The sequence below is a fragment of the Oncorhynchus gorbuscha genome, linkage group LG10 (genome assembly GCF_021184085.1).
Source record: "Oncorhynchus gorbuscha isolate QuinsamMale2020 ecotype Even-year linkage group LG10, OgorEven_v1.0, whole genome shotgun sequence".
In the NCBI taxonomy this organism is placed as follows: domain Eukaryota; kingdom Metazoa; phylum Chordata; class Actinopteri; order Salmoniformes; family Salmonidae; genus Oncorhynchus; species Oncorhynchus gorbuscha.
In genome coordinates, this window is record NC_060182.1 from 13779065 (window position 1) to 13798727 (window position 19663).

Genomic DNA, 19663 nt, shown 5'->3' on the forward strand with positions numbered 1-19663 from the left:
CATAGAGCACTTAGCCCTACCAGGTCATCTGAGTTTGTGGTTCTGCCCCGTCCAGACAGAGCTCCTTGTAGACCAAGACTTCACCAGAGGAACCAGACGTGATACTGTTTCAGATGCAATGTCTCCTATGACATTAGAATTCCTGACAGATATGCTCTCTCTAATCATGAATGTGCGCTGTGTAATCTTAAACCCCATACAGTGGAGGTTGGTCGGGTCAGGAACTAGTATCTATTGTGGCTGGTTTTAGCTGGACTGTCAGGGTTGAGGTCAGGGGCCACTAGCATCAATCCCAATGTGGACCCGTCTTTGTCCTATCGCTGTGTCGATGAAAGTTATCCCAGTCGTAACAACATGTCTGTAAACAGTGGTGAGGACAGAGACTGACGTCGTAGTGTTGATGTTACAGTGCCTACCTCACTGACTGCTCCATGGGAGTCAGACGCCTCTACTGTAGCTGGTCTGGAGGAGTGGAAGAGGGACAATGGTGTGTAGTTGGTTTGTACTGTAGTTGTACAAAATGTGTAAAAGTGACAGAATGTGTGTGCATTTGCACAATCGTAGGTCAGTAGAGATCTTTGTGTTCTGTACTCTAAAATGGAGGGCCACTGATGGGATGTGGTGGATGTTATCTGTGTGCTTGTTTGTACCTTGTCAGCTTGGGGATTTGAACTTGCAACCTTCTGGTTACTAGTCAACGCTCTAACCACTAGGCTACCCTGCCAGACCCGCTACTAACACTAGTAGCCTAGTGGGGTCCTTCTGCTTCCCAATGGTCAGGCTTTGCGTGATATATTGTTGTCTCTACCTTCTTGCCCTGGAATGTTTCTACCATGTTTTGTGTTGCTACCATGTTGTTGTCATGTTGTGTTTCTACCATGTTGTTGTCATGTTGTGTTGCTACCATGTTGTTGTCATGTTGTGTTGCTACCATGTTGTTGTCATGTTGTGTTGCTGCCATGTTGTTGTCATGTTTGTGTTGCTACCATGTTGTTGTCATGTTGTGTTGCTACCATGTTGTTGTCATGTTATGTTGTTGTCATGTGTTTCTGCCTTGCTATGTTGTTGTCTTAGGTCTCTCTTTATGTAGTGTTGTGTTGTCTCCCTTGTCGTGATGTGTGTTTTGTCCCATATTTATATATATTATTATTTATTTGTTTTTATACCGGCCCCCGTCCCTGTAGGAGGTCTTTTGGTAGGCCGTCATTGTAAATAAGAATTTGTTCTTAACTGACTTGCCTAGTTAAATATAGGTTAAATAAGTAAATCAAATAAAGAATCCTGCTCCTTCCTGTCCACAAAAGGTCTTTCTTTCAAAACAACAATCCATGTAGCTAACCGTTGGGGTCGGAGAATTCCGGCAGAATTCCTCACCATTCTTTCCCATATCGGAGAATAAGGCAACTTGCTCTCATCCGGGAGGTTGAAAGTCCAGTTGTGTTTAACGTTTTTCTTCGTGATTTCACGGAAGGCCGCGCGGCGAGGCTAAATGTTTCGTCGGGTGGTTGTTATTGTGCACTGGCTGGCCAAAGCAAACTGAGTCTAGTGGAGAGTGGAATCTTTATCTAAGAGCGATATGGTCAATTTGCCCTGAAATAAGGCTATGTGCTGCCCACTGGGACAGGGAGCAGGGAGGGGGAGGGGGGGGGGGGTGCATGCGGCTCGTGCGTGCATTCTCAGCCTCAACACAACCACAGGCTAAACTTTGTTTGTTTCTGGCTTATTTTGTTTACTCCCTTGTGCAGATAAGAGCGATCATTCTTGGGTTTCATTCTTTCTCGAGGCCTGTTTATCTCCTCCCAGTTCAGTGTGTGTAGCCTGTAACCTGTAGCCTGTTTATCTCCTCCCAGTCCAGTGTGTGTAGCCTGTCACCTGTAGCCTGTTTATCTCCTCCCAGTCCAGTGTGTGTAGCCTGTCACCTGTAGCCTGTTTATCTCCTCCCAGTCCAGTGTGTATAGCCTGTAACCTGTAGCCTGTTTGTCTCCTCCCAGTCCAGTGTGTGTAGCCTGTCACCTGTAGCCTGTTTATCTCCTCCCAGTCCAGTGTGTGTAGCCTGTAACCTGTTTATCTCCTCCCAGTCCAGTGTGTGTAGCCTGTAACCGGTAGCCTGTTTATCTCCTCCCAGTCCAGTGTGTGTAGCCTGTAACCTGTAGCCTGTTTATCTCCTCTCAGTCCAGTGTGTGTAGCCTGTAACCTGTAGCCTGTTTATCTCCTCTCAGTCCAGTCAACATTAAATACAATTGTTTCGTAAACAACAATGCAGAGAAATAGAAATAATGACACAAGAAGTAACAAATAACAATGACAAGTAAAAGTAACATGGCTATATAGAGAGAGATACCAGGACTGAGTCAATGTACAGGGAGGGGCATGAGATAACTGAGGTAGTTACACTACATATACAAAAATATGTGGACACCCCTTAAAACTGGTATTTCAGCCACACCCGTTGCTGACAGATGTATAAAATCGAGCATTCAGTCATACAATCTCCAAAGACAAACATTGGCAGTATAATGGCATTACTGAAGAGCTCAGTGACTTTCAACGTGTCACTGTCATAGGATGACACCTTTCCAACAAGTCAGTTGGTCAAATTTCTGCCCTGCTAGAGCTGCCCTGGTCAACTGTAAGTGCTGTTATTGTTTTAGTGCAAGAGTCTAGAAGAAACAACGGCTTAGCCGCGAAGTGGTAGGCCACACAAGCTCACAGAACGGGACCGCTGAGTGCTGAAGCGCGTAGCGTGTAAAATGGTAGTTCCAAACAGCATCTGGAAGTAATGTCAGCACAAAGCCTGTCCGATGCTAAACCATCTGGCAGTCCGATGCTAAACCATCTGGCAGTCCGATGCTAAACCATCTGGCAGTCCGATGCTAAACCATCTGGCAGTCCGATGCTAAACCATCTGGCAGTCCGATGCTAAACCATCTGGCAGTCCGATGCTAAACCATCTGGCAGTCCGATGGACGAATCTGGGCTTGGTGGATGCCAGGAGAACGCTACCTGCCCCAATGCATAATGCCAACTGTAAAGTTTTATGGAGGAGGAATAATGGTCTGGGGCTGTTTATCATGGTTTGGGCCCCTTAGTTCCAGTGAAGGGAAATCTTAACGCTACAGCATACAATAACATTCGAGACGATTCTGTGCTTTCATCTTTGTGGCAACAGTTTGGGGAAAGCCCTTTCCTGTTTCAGCATAACAATGCCCCCGTGCTCAATGTGAGGTCCATACAGAAATGGTTTGTTGAGATTGGTGTTGAAGAACTACACAGAGCCCTGACCTCAACCCTATCAAACCACATTGGGACGAATTGTAACGCTGACTGAGAGCCAGGCCTAATCACCCAACATCAGTGCCTGACCTCACCAACGGTCTTGTGGCTGAATGGAAGCAAGTCCTAGCAATTTTTCTCTAACATCTAGTGCAAATCCTCCCCAGAAGAGTGGAGGCTGTTACAGCAGCATTTTGTGTGTGTGTGTGTGGGGGGGGGTGGGTGGGGTGTGTGGGATGTCAGTGTAATTACAGTACCAGTCAAAAGTTTGGACACACCTGCTCATTCAAGGGTTTCTATTTTCCCTATTTTCTACATTGTAGAATAATAGGGAAGACATCAAAACTATGAAATAACACATGGTTTGTCGAGATTGTTGTGGAAGAACAAATCAAAATATATTTTATATTTTAGATTCTTCAAAGTAGCCACCCTTTGCCTTGATGACAGCTTTGCACACTCTTGGCATTCTCTCAACCAGCTTCATGAGGAATGCTTTGAAGGAGTTCCCACATATGCTGAGCACTTGTTGGCTGCTTTTCCTTCATTCTGCTGTCCAACTCATCCACAACCATCTCAATTGGGTTGAGGTCAGGTGATTGTTGAGGCCAGGTCACCTGATGCAGCACTCCATTGCTCACTTTTTTGGTTAGCTAGCCCTTACACAGCCTGGAGGTGTGTTTTGGGTCATTGTCCTGTTGAAAAACAAATGATAGTCCCACTAAGCACAAATCAGATGGGATGGCGTATCGCTGCAGAATGCTGTTGTAGCCATGCTGGTTAAGCGTGCCTTGAATTCTAAATAAATGACACAGTTTCACCAGCAAAGCACGTCAAACCTCCTCTTTTATGCTTCGCGGTGGGAAATACACATGCAGAGAGAATCCATTTACCTGCTCTGCGTCTCTAAGACACGGCGGTTGGAACCAAAAATCTCAAATTTGGACTCATCAGGCCAAAGGACAGTTTTCCAGCTGTCTAATGTCCATTGCTCGTGTTTCTTGGCCCAAGCAAGTCTCTTCTTATTATTGGTGTCCTTTAGTAGTGGTTTCTTTGCAGCAAATCGACCATGAAGGCCTGATTCATGCAGTCTCCTTTGAAAAGTTGATGTTGAGATGTGTCTGTTAGTTGAACTCTGTGAAGCATTTATTTGGGCTGCAATCTGAGGTGCAGTTATCCTCTCTGGTACTCTAGCGTCCCACCTCAACAACAGCCAGTGAAATTGCAGGGCGCTAAAATTCAAAACAACAGAAATCCCATAATTAAAATTCCTCAAACATACAAGTATTATACACCATTTTAAAGATAAACGTCTTGTAAATCCAACCAGTGTCCGATTTCAAAAAGGCTTTACTGCGAAAGCACACCATGCGATTATGTTAGGTCAGCACCTAGTCACAGAAAACCATACAGCCCTTTTCCAGCCAGGGCTCACAAGTCAGAAATAGCAATTCAATTAATCACAAATCTTTGATGGTCTTCATCAGATGGCACTCATAGGACATCATGTTACACAATACATGTATGTTTTGTTTGATAAAGTTCATATTTATATAAAAAAATCTCAGTTTACATTGGCGCGTTATGTTCAGAAATGCATTGTCTCAAACAAACATCCGGTGAAAGTCCAGAGAGCCCCATCAAATTACAGAATTACTCATCATAAACATTGATAAATGATACAAGTGTTAAACATACGAATAAAGATAAACTTCTCCTTAATGCAACCGCTGTGTCAGATTTCAAAAAGGCTTTACGGCGAAAGCACACTTTGCGATTATGTTAGGTCAGTACCTAGCCACAGAAACCCATACAGCCATTTTCCAGCCAAGGAGAGTGTTACAAAAGTCAGAAATAGCATTGAAATGAATCACTTACCTTTGATGATTTTCATCTGGTGGCACTCCCAGGTTTGTTTTGTTCGATAATGTCCCTCTTTATGACCAAAAACCTCCTTTTTGTTCGCGTGTTTTGTCCAGTAATCGGAATGGTCAAGGCGAAGTCCGGACGAAAAGTTTTTAAAAAGTACAATAAAAGTTAGTAGAAACATGCCAAACGATGTTTAAAATCAAACCTCTGGTTGTTTTTGTCATAAGTAATCAATAATATTTCAATCGGACAAAGCTTCGTCATAGAAAAAGAGAAACAAGAAAGGCGCGTTCCCGATCTGATTGAAAGTGCTGTATCTCCCTAATTTTTCAGAGTAAAAGCCTGAAACAATGCCTAAAGACCGGCCACATGTAGAGGAAGCCATAGAGATCGTGAACTAGGTCCTAAGTCTTTGTATGGTGAATAGGCTTTCAATGGAAAAACAGCCTTTCAAACTAATAGTACTTCCTGGTTGGATTTTCCTCGGGTTTTCGCCTGCATATCAGTTCTGTTACTCTCACAGACATTATTTTTACCGTTTTGGAAATTTTAGAGTGTTTTCTATCGAAATCTACTAATTACAGTATATGCATATCCTATCTTCTGGGCCTGAGTAGCAGGCAGTTTAATATGGGCATGCTTTTCATCCAAAATTCCAAATGCTGCCCCCTACCCTAGTGAAGTTAACTCTAATGAACTTATCCTCTGCAGCAGAAGGAACTCTTCCATTCCTGTGGCGGTCCTCATGAGAGCCAGTTTCATCAAAGCACTTGATGGTTTTTGCAACTGCACTTGAAGAAACGTTCAAAATTCTTGAAGTTTTCCGTATTAACTGACCTTCATGTCTTAAAGTAATGGTGGACAGTCATTTCTCTTTGCTTATTTGAGCTGTTCTTGCCATAATATGGACGTTGTCTTTTACTAAATAGGTCTATCTTCTGTATACCAACCCTACCTTGTTACAACGCAACTAATTGGATCAAATGCATTAAGAAGGAAAAAAATTGCACAAATGAACTTTTAACAAGGCACACCTGTTAACCTGTTGCGACGAGCAATCCCGTATCTGGGATCGTAAATTATAGCCTCAAGCTCATTACCATAACGCATCGTTAACTATTCATGAAAATTGCAAATGAAATTAAATAAATATATTGGCTCTCAAGCTTAGCCTTTTGTTAACAACACTGTCATCTCAGATTTTCAAAAAATGCTTTTCAACCATAGCAAAACAAGCATTTGTGTAAGAGTATTGATAGCTAGCATAGCATTAAGCCTAGTATTCAACAGGCAACATTTTCACAAAAACAAGAAAAGCATTCAAATAAAATAATTTACCTTTGAAGAACTTCGGATGTTTTCAATGAGGAGACTCTCAGTTAGATAGCAAATGTTCAGTTTTTCAAAAAATATTATTTGTGTAGGAGAAATCGCTCCGTTTTGTTCATCACGTTTGGCTGAGAAAACCCCCCGAAAATTCAGTCATCAAAACGCCAAACTTTTTTTCCAAATTAACTCCATAATATCGACAGAAACATGGCAAACGTTGTTTAGAATCAATCCTCAAGGTGTTTTTCACATACAGTGCCTTGCGAAAGTATTCGGCCCCCTTGAACTTTGCAACCTTTTGCCACATTTCAGGCTTCAAACATAAAGATATAAAACGGTATTTTTTTGTGAAGAATCAACAACAAGTGGGACACAATCATGAAGTGGAACGACATTTATTGTATATTTCAAACTTTTTTAACAAATCAAAAACTGAAAAATTGGGCGTGCAAAATTATTCAGCCCCCTTAAGTTAATACTTTGTAGTGCCACCTTTTGCTGCCATTACAGCTGTAAGTCGCTTGGGGTATGTCTCTATCAGTTTTGCACATCGAGAGACTGACGTTTTTTCCCATTCCTCCTTGCAAAACAGCTCGAGCTCAGTGAGGTTGGATGGAGAGCATTTGTGAACAGCAGTTTTCAGTTCTTTCCACAGATTCTCGATTGGATTCAGGTCTGGACTTTGACTTGGCCATTCTAACACCTGGATATGTTTATTTTTGATAGATTTTGCTTTATGTTTTGGATCATTGTCTTGTTGGAAGACAAATCTCCATCCCAGTCTCAGGACTTTTGCAGACTCCATCAGGTTTTCTTCCAGAATGGTCCTGTATTTGGCTCCATCCATCTTCCCATCAATTTTAACCATCTTCCCTGTCCCTGCTGGAGAAAAGCTGGCCCAAACCATGATGCTGCCACCACCATGTTTGACAGTGGGGATGGTGTGTTCAGGGTGTTGCTTTTACGCCAAACATAACGTTTTGCATTGTTGCCAAAAAGTTCAATTTTGGTTTCATCTGACCAGAGCACCTTCTTCCAACTGTTTGGTGTGTCTCCCAGGTGGCTTGTGGCTTTCTTCTTGCCACTCTTCCATAAAGGCCAGATTTGTGCAATATACGACTGATTGTTGTCCTATGGACAGAGTCTCCCACCTCAGCTGTAGATCTCTGCAGTTCATCCAGAGTGATCATGGGCCTCTTGGCTGCATCTCTGATCAGTCTTCTCCTTGTATGAGCTGAAAGTTTAGAAGGACGCCCAGTTCTTGGTAGATTTGCAGTGGTCTGATACTCCTTCCATTTCAATATTATCGCTTGCACAGTGCTCCTTGGGATGTTTAAAGCTTGGGAAATCTTTTTGTATCCAAATCCGGCTTTAAACATCTTCACAACAGTATCTCGGACCTGCCTGGTGTGTTCCTTGTTCTTCATGATGGTCTCTGCGCTTTTAACGGACCTCTGAGACTATCACAGTGCAGGTGCATTTATACGGAGACTTGATTACACACAGGTGGATTGTATTTATCATCATTAGCCATTTAGGTCAACATTGGATCATTCAGAGATCCTCTCTGAACTTCTGGAGAGAGTTTGCTGCACTGAAAGTAAAGGGGCTGAATAATTTTGCACGGCCAATTTTTCAGTTTTTGATTTGTTAAAAAAGTTTGAAATATCCAATAAATGTCGTAACACTTCACGATTGTGTCCCACTTGTTGTTGATTCTTCACAAAAATATACAGTTTTATATCTTTATGTTTGAAGCCTGAAATGTGGCAAAAGGTCGCAAAGTTCAATGGGGCCGAATACTTTCGCAAGGCACTGTATCTATTCGATGATAAGTCATTCGTAGCAGTTTGGTTTCTCCTCTGAATCACATGGGAAAATACATGCAGCTGGAGATTACGCACCAATTACGATGGAGGACACCAGGCGGACACCTGGTAAATGTAGTCTCTTATGGTCAATCTTCCAATGATATGCCTAAAAATATGTCACAATGCTGCAGACACCTTGGGGAAATGACAGAAAGTGTAGGCTCGTTCCTGGCGCATTCACAGCCATATAAGGAGACATTGGAACACAGCGCCTCAAAAATCTGGCTCACTTCCTGTTTGAAGTTTCATCTTGGTTTCGCCTGTAGCATTACTTCTGTGGCACTCACAGACAATATCTTTGCAGTTTTGGAAACGTCAGAGTGTAATCTTTCCAAAGCTGTCAATTATATGCATAGTCGAGCATCTTTTCGTGACAAAATATCTTTAAAATGGGAATGTTTTTTTTATCCATAAATTAAAAGAGCGCCCCCTATATCCAAGAAGTTAATTTAAATGAAGCTGGTTGAGAGAATGCTAAGAGTATGCTAAGAGTGTGTAAAGCTGTTATCAAGGCAAAGGGTGACTACATTGATGCATTTCAAATATACAAAATAACATTTTTATGGTGACTATATGACTACATATGCGTTATTTCATAGTTTTGATGTCTTCACTATTATTCTGCAATGTAGAAAATAGTACAATTTAAGAAAAACCCTGGAATGAGTAGGTGTGTCCACACTTTTGACTGGTAATGTATGTGTGAGTGTTTGCATAAAGTCAGTGCAAGAGAGTTAGTGCAAAAAAGGGTCAATGCAGGTATTGTGGGTTGCCATTTGATTGAATGCATTTGTTGCTGATTAGCAGTCCTGTTTCTCAGTCTCATGGCTGGGGGGTAGAAGCTGTTCAGTGTCCTGTTGGATCCAGAACTGGTGCTCCAGTACCGCTTGCCGTGCGGTTGCAGAAAGAACAGTCTATGTCTTGGGTGGCTGGAATCTTTGAAATCATTTTGGGTCGTCCTCTGACCCCGCCTGGTATTGAGGTCCTGGGTGGCAGGGAGCTCAGCCCCAGTGATGTACTGGGTGGTATGCAGTGCCCTCTGTAGCGGCTTGTGGATTTTAGGATCTGAGGGCCCAAGTCTAATCTTTTCAGCCTCCTGAGGGGTAAGAGGTTCTGCTTTGCCCTCTTCACAACTGTGCGGGTGTGTGTGGATCATGTTAATTTCTTAGTGATGTGGAAACAGAGGAACTTGAAAGTCTCGACCCACTCCACTAGCCTGAAGCTGCTGTGGAAACTCCAGTTCCAAGAATGTCAAAATCAGTGTCCTTAAGGACCACATTAGACAGTGGGGATCAATATCCTTAAGGACCACATAAGACAGTGGGGATCAGTGTCCTTAAGGACCACATTAGACAGTGGGGATCAATATCCTTAAGGACCACATTAGACAGTGGGGATCAATATCCTTAAGGACCACATTAGACAGTGGGGATCAGTGTCCTTAAGGACCACATTAGACAGTGGGGATCAATATCCTTAAGGACCACATTAGACAGTGGGGATCGGTGTCCTTAAGGACCACATTAGACAGTGGGGATCAATATCCTTAAGGACCACATTAGACAGTGGGGATCAGTGTCCTTAAGGACCACATAAGACAGTGGGGATCAGTGTCCTTAAGGACCACATTAGACAGTGGGGATCAATATCCTTAAGGACCACATTAGACAGTGGGGATCAGTGTCCTTAAGGACCACATTAGACAGTGGGGATCAATATCCTTAAGGACCACATTAGACAGTGGGGATCAGTGTTCCTAAGGACCACATTAGACAGTGGGGATCAATATCCTTAAGGACCACATTAGACAGTGGGGATCAGTGTTCCTAAGGACCACATTAGACAGTGGGGATCAGTGTCCTTAAAGACCACATTAGACAGTGGGGATCAGTGTCCTTAAGGACCACATTAGTCAGTGGGGATCAGTGTCCTTAAGGACCACATAAGACAGTGGGGATCAGTGTCCTTAAGGACCACATAAGACAGTGGGGATCAGTGTCCTTAAGGACCACATTAGACAGTGGGGATCAGTGTCCTTAAGGACCACATTAGACAGTGGGGATCAGTGTCCTTAAGGACCAGAGCTGAGAAATGTCTCATCAACCATCAGACTGAATGTTAGCCACATAAAGCTCATTTACCCTCGTCCCTCCAGTGTGGAGAAAGACCCAGAGGGAAGGACCCAGACAGAACAGAGCCATCCTCAGATGTAGGTCATCAGGCCAAGCTAGCCATGGCGACGTGAAACTTTCCCAACATGCCCGAAAGCGTTCGCTCTCCTATCGCCTCATCTTCCGTGGATTGGCCTATCAGAGCTCTCGACTGGGTGGCATAATCACAACCATTAGCCTATCAAGATCTATCCAGGGGCTCTTGCTGCCTTTCCCACTTTCCCACCACTTTCCCTCCAAAGATTAACCCAAGATGGCCGCTCTCAAACCAGTCTCTGACTCCAGGGGATAAGAACACAAGAGTCTGTGATTTAATTGGATTCATTTGTAAAATGGCTATTGGAGATTTGGGCATTATCTATCCATGTACCCATGACTGGAATGCTAGCTCTCTCCCTCTTGGGCATTATCTACAGTATCTCTCCTCTGTGGTGGCTGTGGGGTGTATGAATGTTAGACCTAGGCTTTTCTGCTGCTTGTGATTCGTTTCTTACGTACATTAGATAATAATTCCAGTCTGTGTGTAACCCTAAAACCTGCCGAGGAAGAGAATCATTGATCAGATCTGTTAATGGCCCACATTTTCCTAATGATCCTAGTGATATAAAGAAACATGTCCCTATGACATAAACAGCTCCTGATGGTAGAAATTAGCAACAAATGCATTCAATGGTAAGGGCCAAGGATGAGAGAAACTAGCTGTAACTCCATAAACTGGTTGTCCTGTCCTTGTCATTGTAATGCTCCTCCGTCTCTTTGCCATAGCTGCATAATGGCTGTGAGTGTTCAGTGTCCTGTTGAGTGTCCTGTTCAGCGTCGTGCTGGTCTGCTGCTGGGGGCAGTTCGGGTACATTTATATATCTGCTCTGCTACATGGTTGTGTTGATATAAGGATGGATGGACATCAGACAACGTTTGTTCAACAGCGTAGAGGGGATTTACAGTTATGCTTTAGGGACAGAGGGAGGGTGGAAGAGAGATATAGAGAGGAGGGAAACAGAGGAGATGGAGAGAGGCAGAACACAGAAACACAGTTTGAGATAGATTCAGAGAGACCCTTGAACTGAATGGAGTAGTACACTACTACTAACAGTGAGTCAGCAGAACTTATCAACAGAGAGCAGTTAACTGAGAGGATGAAGAATCAGGCGGAAGCTTTTAAAGCTAAATGGCTCCTCTGTTTACACCTCTATAAAGTCCTCTAAGAACATCTATCATTATCTCTGCAGGCATATCTCTAATTATCTCTGAGCACACTGTGTCTCCAGCCACATCTCTCTCTCTCATCTGGAAATGGAGATGTGGAGATAGTTAAAAGCAGGAAATTGAAGAATAAAGCCACGGGTGGAACACGTATTAGTCAGCTGGATCAGGCCAGTTTGTGTATTAGTCAGCTGGATTAGGCCAGTTTATGTATTAGTATTAGTCAGCTGGATCAGGCCAGTTTATGTATTAGTATCAGTCAGCTGGAGCAGGCCAGTTTATGTATTAGTCAGCTGGAGCAGGCCAGTTTATGTATTAGTCAGCTGGATTAGGCCAGTTTGTGTATTAGTATTAGTCAGCTGGATCAGGCCAGTTTATGTATTAGTCAGCTGGATCAGGCCAGTTTATGTATTAGTCAGCTGGATCAGGCCAGTTTATGTATTAGTCAGCTGGATCAGGCCAGTTTATGTATTAGTCAGCTGGATCAGGCCAGTTTATTGTGGTCCTTTTATTTCTGTGCACTTCACTTCAAAGTATGCCTCTTGATTTGGTATGTCTTGTAAACCTTCATTATGTTCTGTCTCCCAGTCACTGACCTCACAGACATAGGGCATATACTGTATTTATGAAGACCAATCTAACACTAACCTGACATTCATCTCTCTGCCCTCTCATTCTCTCTAACACTAACCTGACATTCATCTCTCTGCCCTCTCATTCTCTCTAACACTAACCTGACCTTCACCTCTCTCTGCCCTCTCACTCCCTCTAACACTAACCTAACATTCACCCCTCTCTGCCCTCTCACTCTCTCTAACACTAACCTGACATTCACCTCTCTGCCCTCTCACTCTCTCTAACACTAACCTAACATTCACCTCTCTCTGCCCTCTCACTCTCTCTAACATTAACCTAACATTCACCTCTCTGCCCTCTCACACTCTCTAACACTAACCTGACCTTCACTTCTCTGCCCTCTCACTCTCTCTAACACTAACCTGACATTCACCTCTCTCTGCCCTCTCACTCTCTCTAACATTAACCTGACATTCTCCTCTCTCTGCCCTCTCACTCTCTCTAACACTAACCTAACATTCACCTCTCTGCCCTCTCACTCTCTCTAACACTAACCTGACATTCTCCTCTCTCTGCCCTCTCACTCTCTCTAACATTAACCTGACATTCTCCTCTCTCTGCCCTCTCACTCTCTCTAACACTAACCTAACATTCACCTCTCTGCCCTCTCACTCTCTCTAACACTAACCTGACATTCACCTCTCTGCCCTCTCACTCTCTCTAACACTAACCTAACATTCACCTCTCTCTGCCCTCTCACTCCCTCTAACACTAACCTAACATTCACCCCTCTCTGCCCTCTCACTCTCTCTAACACTAACCTGACATTCACCTCTCTGCCCTCTCACTCTCTCTAACACTAACCTAACATTCACCTCTCTCTGCCCTCTCACTCTCTCTAACATTAACCTAACATTCACCTCTCTGCCCTCTCACACTCTCTAACACTAACCTGACCTTCACTTCTCTGCCCTCTCACTCTCTCTAACACTAACCTGACATTCACCTCTCTCTGCCCTCTCACTCTCTCTAACATTAACCTGACATTCTCCTCTCTCTGCCCTCTCACTCTCTCTAACACTAACCTAACATTCACCTCTCTGCCCTCTCACTCTCTCTAACACTAACCTGACATTCTCCTCTCTCTGCCCTCTCACTCTCTCTAACATTAACCTGACATTCTCCTCTCTCTGCCCTCTCACTCTCTCTAACACTAACCTAACATTCACCTCTCTGCCCTCTCACTCTCTCTAACACTAACCTGACATTCTCCTCTCTCTGCCCTCTCACTCTCTCTAACACTAACCTAACATTCTCCTCTCTCTGCCCTCTCACTCTCTCTAACACTAACCTAACATTCTCCTCTCTCTGCCCTCTCACTCTCTCTAACATTAACCTAACATTCTCCTCTCTCTGCCCTCTCACTCTCTCTAACATTAACCTGACATTCACCTCTCTCTGCCCTCTCACTCGCTCTAATACTAACCTAACATTCTCCTCTCTCTGCCCTCTCACTCTCTCTAACACTAACCTGACATTCACCTCTCTGCCCTCTCACTCTCTCTAACACTAACCTGACATTCACCTTACAATCACCTCTCTGCCCTCTCTCTGCCCTCTTTCTCTCTTCAGATAGAGAATCTTTTGGAGCAGTTAAAGGACAAGGACAAGCAGCTGACGGGTCTGAGAGACAGGGTCAAGGGTCTCCAGACTGACTCCAGCAACACAGACACAGCACTGACCACGCTGGAGGAGGCCCTGTCTGAAAAGGTATGCTAAGTGGGATAGCAGAAAAGAGAGAGGGGGATAGGGAGACAACGGTATTGAGAGAACGACATAGTAGGAAAAAGAGGAGGGAGTCTCCAGCATCAGACTGGACAGCGAGTATGAGAAGGAGAAAGACCAGTGTGAAGTGACAGAATTCCTTCCAGATAGAAAGGGATATAGATAGATTGTCTGAAGATGAAGGACAGGACCCATGCTGAGTGTAAAGGATGTTTACTCATTCTCTCTACAGTTAGTGTGATGTCATAGACAGGTTTTAACTGGCCCTGCTCACACAGTCAGACCACCTCACTGTTGCTGACCACATATACATCAACTCAGACTGATAGATATACAATGGAACAGATGCAGGGAAACCCCAGAGCCACTGTATCTCCACGGCGACTACAGAGATTGAGGAAGAGGATACGAATGGTAATGATTGGAGATGGATGATCAACTCATATGTTATTTGTCACTTGCGCTGAATACAACAACCTCACAGTGAAATGCTTACTTACAAGCCCTTAACCAACAGTGTAGACCTTAGTGTGAAATGCTTACTTACAAGCCCTTAACCAACAGTGTAGACCTTAGTGTGAAATGCTTACTTACAAGCCCTTAACCAACAGTGTAGACCTTAGTGTGAAATGCTTACTTACAAGCCCTTAACCAACCGTGTAGACCTTAGTGTGAAATGCTTACTTACAAGCCCTTAACCAACCGTGTAGACCTTAGTGTGAAATGCTTACTTACAAGCCCTTAACCAACAGTGTAGACCTTAGTGTGAAATGCTTACTTACAAGCCCTTAACCAACAGTGTAGACCTTAGTGTGAAATGCTTACTTACAAGCCCTTAACCAACAGTGTAGACCTTAGTGTGAAATGCTTACTTACAAGCCCTTAACCAACAGTGTAGACCTTAGTGTGAAATGCTTACTTACAAGCCCTTAACCAACAGTGTAGACCTTAGTGTGAAATGCTTACTTACAAGCCCTTAACCAACAGTGTAGATCTTAGTGTGAAATGCTTACTTACAAGCCCTTAACCAACAGTGTAGACCTTAGTGTGAAATGCTTACTTACAAGCCCTTAACCAACAGTGTAGACCTTAGTGTGAAATGCTTACTTACAAGCCCTTAACCAACCGTGTAGACCTTAGTGTGAAATGCTTACTTACAAGCCCTTAACCAACAGTGTAGACCTTAGTGTGAAATGCTTACTTACAAGCCCTTAACCAACAGTGTAGACCTTAGTGTGAAATGCTTACTTACAAGCCCTTAACCAACAGTGTAGACCTTAGTGTGAAATGCTTACTTACATGCCCTTAACCAACAGTGTAGACCTTAGTGTGAAATGCTTACTTACAAGCCCTTAACCAACAGTGTAGACCTTAGTGTGAAATGCTTACTTACAAGCCCTTAACCAACAGTGTAGACCTTAGTGTGAAATGCTTACTTACAAGCCCTTAACCAACCGTGTAGACCTTAGTGTGAAATGCTTACTTACTACAAGCCCTTAACCAACAGTGTAGACCTTAGTGTGAAATGCTTACTTACAAGCCCTTAACCAACAGTGTAGACCTTAGTGTGAAATGCTTACTTACAAGCCCTTAACCAACCGTGTAGACCTTAGTGTGAAATGCTTACTTACAAGCCCTTAACCAACAGTGTAGACCTTAGTGTGAAATGCTTACTTACAAGCCCTTAACCAACAGTGTAGACCTTAGTGTGAAATGCTTACTTACAAGCCCTTAACCAACAGTGTAGACCTTAGTGTGAAATGCTTACTTACAAGCCCTTAACCAACAGTGTAGACCTTAGTGTGAAATGCTTACTTACAAGCCCTTAACCAACAGTGTAGACCTTAGTGTGAAATGCTTACTTACAAGCCCTTAACCAACAGTGTAGACCTTAGTGTGAAATGCTTACTTACAAGCTCTTAACCAACAATGTAGACCTTAGTGTGAAATGCTTACTTACAAGCCCTTAACCAACAATGCAGTTTTCTGAAGATTAAAAAAAATATATATATTTAACAAATAATTAAGGTGCAACAATAAAATAACAGTGTTGAGGCTATATACAGAGAGTTCCAGTACAGGGTCAATGTGCGGGGGCACCGGTTAATTGAGGTAATTTGATCATGTAGGTAGAGGTAAAGGGACTATGCATGGATAACATTTACATTACATTTAAGTCATTTAGCAGACGATAATAAACAGAATAGCTTCAGCATTAAAATGGGGGGTAGGGACAATGCAAATATTCCGGGTAGCCATTTAATTAACTGTTCAAGAGTTACGGCATGGTGGTAGAAGCTGTTAAGAGGCCTTTTTGTCCTAGACTTGGCGCTCCGGTACCGCTTGCCGTGCGGTAGTAGAGAGAACAGTCTATGACTGGGGTGGCTGGAGTCCTTGGCAATTTTTTGGGCCTTCCTCTGACACAGCCTGGTATAGAGGTCCTGGATGGCAGGACCGTACTGGGCCGTACGCACTACCCTCTGTAGTGCCTTGTGGTAGGAGGCCGAGCAGTTACCATACCAGGTGGTGATGCAACCATTCAGGATACTCTCTAATTTTTAAGGATCTGGGGGCCCATGGTGTTGAATGCTGAGCTGTAGTCAATGAATAGCATTCTCACAGGTGTTCATTTTGTCCAGGTGGGAAAGGGCAGTGTGGAGTGCAATAGAGATTGCATCATCTGTGGATCTGTTGGGGCGGTATGCAAATTGGAGTGGTTCTAGGTTTTCTGGGATAATGCTGTTGATGTGAGCCATGACCAGCCTTTCAATGCACTTCACGGCTACAGACGTGAGTGCTACGGGTCGGTAGTCATTTAGGCAGGTTACCTTAAGTGTTCTTGGGCACTGGGACTATGGTGGTCTGCTTGAAACGTGGGTTATTTCAGACTCGGTCAGGGACAGGTTGAAAATGTCAGTGAAGACACTTGCAGGCTGGTCAGCGCATGCTCTGAGTACACATCCTGGTAATTCGTCTGGCACTGCGGCCAGTGCGGCCATTGTGAATGTTGACCTGATCACATAGTCGTCCGGATCAGCTGATGCTCTTATGCATGATTCAGTGTTGCTTGCCTCGAAGCGAGCATAAAAGTTATTTAGCTCGTCTGGTAGGCTTGTGTCGCAGGGCAGCTTGTGGCTGTGCTTCCCTTTATAGTCCGTAATAGTTTGCAAGCCCTGCCACACCTGACGAGCGTCTGAGCCGGTGTAGTAGGATTCAATCTTAGCCCTGTATTGATGCTATGCCTGTTTAATGGTTCGTCAGAGGGCATAGCAGGATATCTTATAAGCGTCTGGATTAGTCTTCCTCCTTGAAAGTGGCAGCTCTACCCTTTAGCTCAGTGCGGATGTTGCCTGTAATCCATGGCTTCTGTTTGGGGTATGTACGTACGGTCACTGTGGGGACGACGTCATCGATGCAGTTATGATGTGGTGTACTCCTCAATGCCATCGGAAGAATCCCGGAACATATTCCAGTCTGTGCTATCTGGGTAGACTGTGTAGAGCAAAACAGTCTTGTAGCTTAGCATTTGCGTCCTCTGACCACTTCCTTATTGAGCGAGTCACTGGTACTTCCTGCTTTAGTTTTTGCTTTATAAGCAGGAATCAGGAGGATAGAGTTATGGTCAGATTTGCCAAATGGTGGGCGAGTTACAAACAACGCAAAAAAATGAACAAAATAGCACAGTTGGTTAGGAGCACATAAAACGGCAGCCATCCCCACCGGCGCCATTCTCTGGCTATGGAGGGGATGATGAAGATGATGGAGACTCCATCACATTATGTTAGATTCCTGACTTAAATCTTTTTCAAGGGAAACCAATACATTTTTGAGACATCACTTACAAAGTCACCATCTCGACCAAACCGATGGCTTTGTAGAGTTGTATAGGGCAAGGTAGAGCTGTGTAGCGCAATGTAGGGCTGGGTAGGTCCAGGTAGGCTGTGTAGGGCTATGTAGGGCTGGGTAGGGCCGGGTAGACTGTGTAGGGCTGGGTAGGGCCGGATAGACTGTGTAGGGCTATGTAGGGCCGGGTAGACTGTGTAGGGCTATGTAGGGCTGGGTAGGGCCAGGTAGACTGTGTAGGGCTGGGTAGGGCCAGGTAGACTATGTAGGGCTATGTAGGGCTGGGTAGGGCCAGGTAGACTGTGTAGAGCTATGTAGGGCTGGGTAGGGCCAGGTAGACTGTGTAGAGCTGGGTAGGGCCGGGTAGACTGTGTAGAGCTCTGTAGGGCTGGGTAGGGCCAGGTAGACTGTGTAGGGCTATGTAGGGCTGGGTAGGGCCGGGTAGACTGTGTAGGGCTATGTAGGGCCGGGTAGGCTGTGTAGAGCTATATAGGGCTGGGTAGGGCCAGGTAGACTGTGTAGAGCTATATAGGGCTGGGAAGGGCCAGGTAGACTGTGTAGAGCTATATAGGGCTGGGTAGGGCCAGGTAGACTGTGTAGAGCTATATAGGGCTGGGAAGGGCCAGGTAGACTGTGTAGAGCTATATAGGGCTGGGTAGGGCCAGGTAGACTGTGTAGAGTTATATAGGGCTGGGAAGGGCCAGGTAGACTGTGTAGGGCTATGTAGGGTTGAGAAGGCTATCTCTGTAGGCTTGAGAATGACTCCATTGAGCCCTCCATTGAGTTACAGTGCATCTGTGTGTGTTGGTCTGGCTAAGTGGATGAGATGGATGCTAATTGTTGGTTCTAAACAGACTGAGTTTGTTTTTTCTGGGTTGGTTGGTGAGAGAACAGCTGTTGTTCATAAGACCTCACCTCAGCGTTAGTCAGTTAGCCTTCCCCACAGCCGTCGCTATGCTCGCGCCACACATGAATCACCTTTCAGGTCAACACAGGCTTTTATTTTAGCTAATTGTTTTCGCTAAAGGTTGCCGTGTGGGATACTTATCCAATAAAAAGGCTTAATTTTCCAGAATTCAGGTTGAACAAGTCACTTTCCGGTTACATGGAAAGTCTTACTCAACCAGGACAAAATTCCGATGTGTATTTTTTTTGTTTTCTCCTTTGAAAGCGGCGTGTTTTTCCTTCTATACACAAACACTGAGCGATATGTTTATGTATTTACAACGACAGCTAAGGACTTCTCATGATTTCTAAACATCATCTGTTGATGTTACAAGGGCATTGCTCAACTGACAGTGGTCATTCCTAACGTCGTCATCGCCACCCTCATCATCATCATCATCATCGTGGTCATGGTTTTCAGTGTAGATGAGGGTGTGTTGTGGAGGACTGGTGTGGACCACTAAAGATAATTGTGAAGGGCAGTATGGAGAGATGGGACCATGCTCACCTTTGTTCCACATGTTTAACAATGGCTGCCAGGGGTTAGCGCTGCGTGGTGTGTGTGTGTGTGTTTGTATATGAGTGTGTGTGTGTTTGATGGAGGTTGAGTGTGATTGGCTGGGCTGAGGTGTATCCTGGTCTGCCAAGTGTAAACTCATGTCAGGAACTGACGGAAGAGAGGCAATGCAAACATCCTAAGTGGAACCGGACAAGACAGGCAATGGTGTTCTGCATTTGGTTCTGTTTTATGAGATGCTGCAGTAGGCTTTGTCCAGTCACCCTCAGCTGTGTTCCAAT

General features: G+C 44.3%; 1 protein-coding gene across 5 annotated transcripts in view; it reads left to right on the forward strand.

Moving 5' to 3' along the window:
• Positions 1-19663, forward strand: part of LOC124045576 (ERC protein 2-like) — a 629643-nt gene that overhangs the window by 181228 nt on the left and 428752 nt on the right. For all 5 annotated transcript variants that reach the window (XM_046364959.1, XM_046364957.1, XM_046364960.1 and 2 more), the window contains one exon: positions 13925-14062. In XM_046364959.1, the coding sequence (XP_046220915.1) occupies positions 13925-14062 (138 nt within the window). The remainder of the gene's footprint in view (positions 1-13924; positions 14063-19663) is intronic.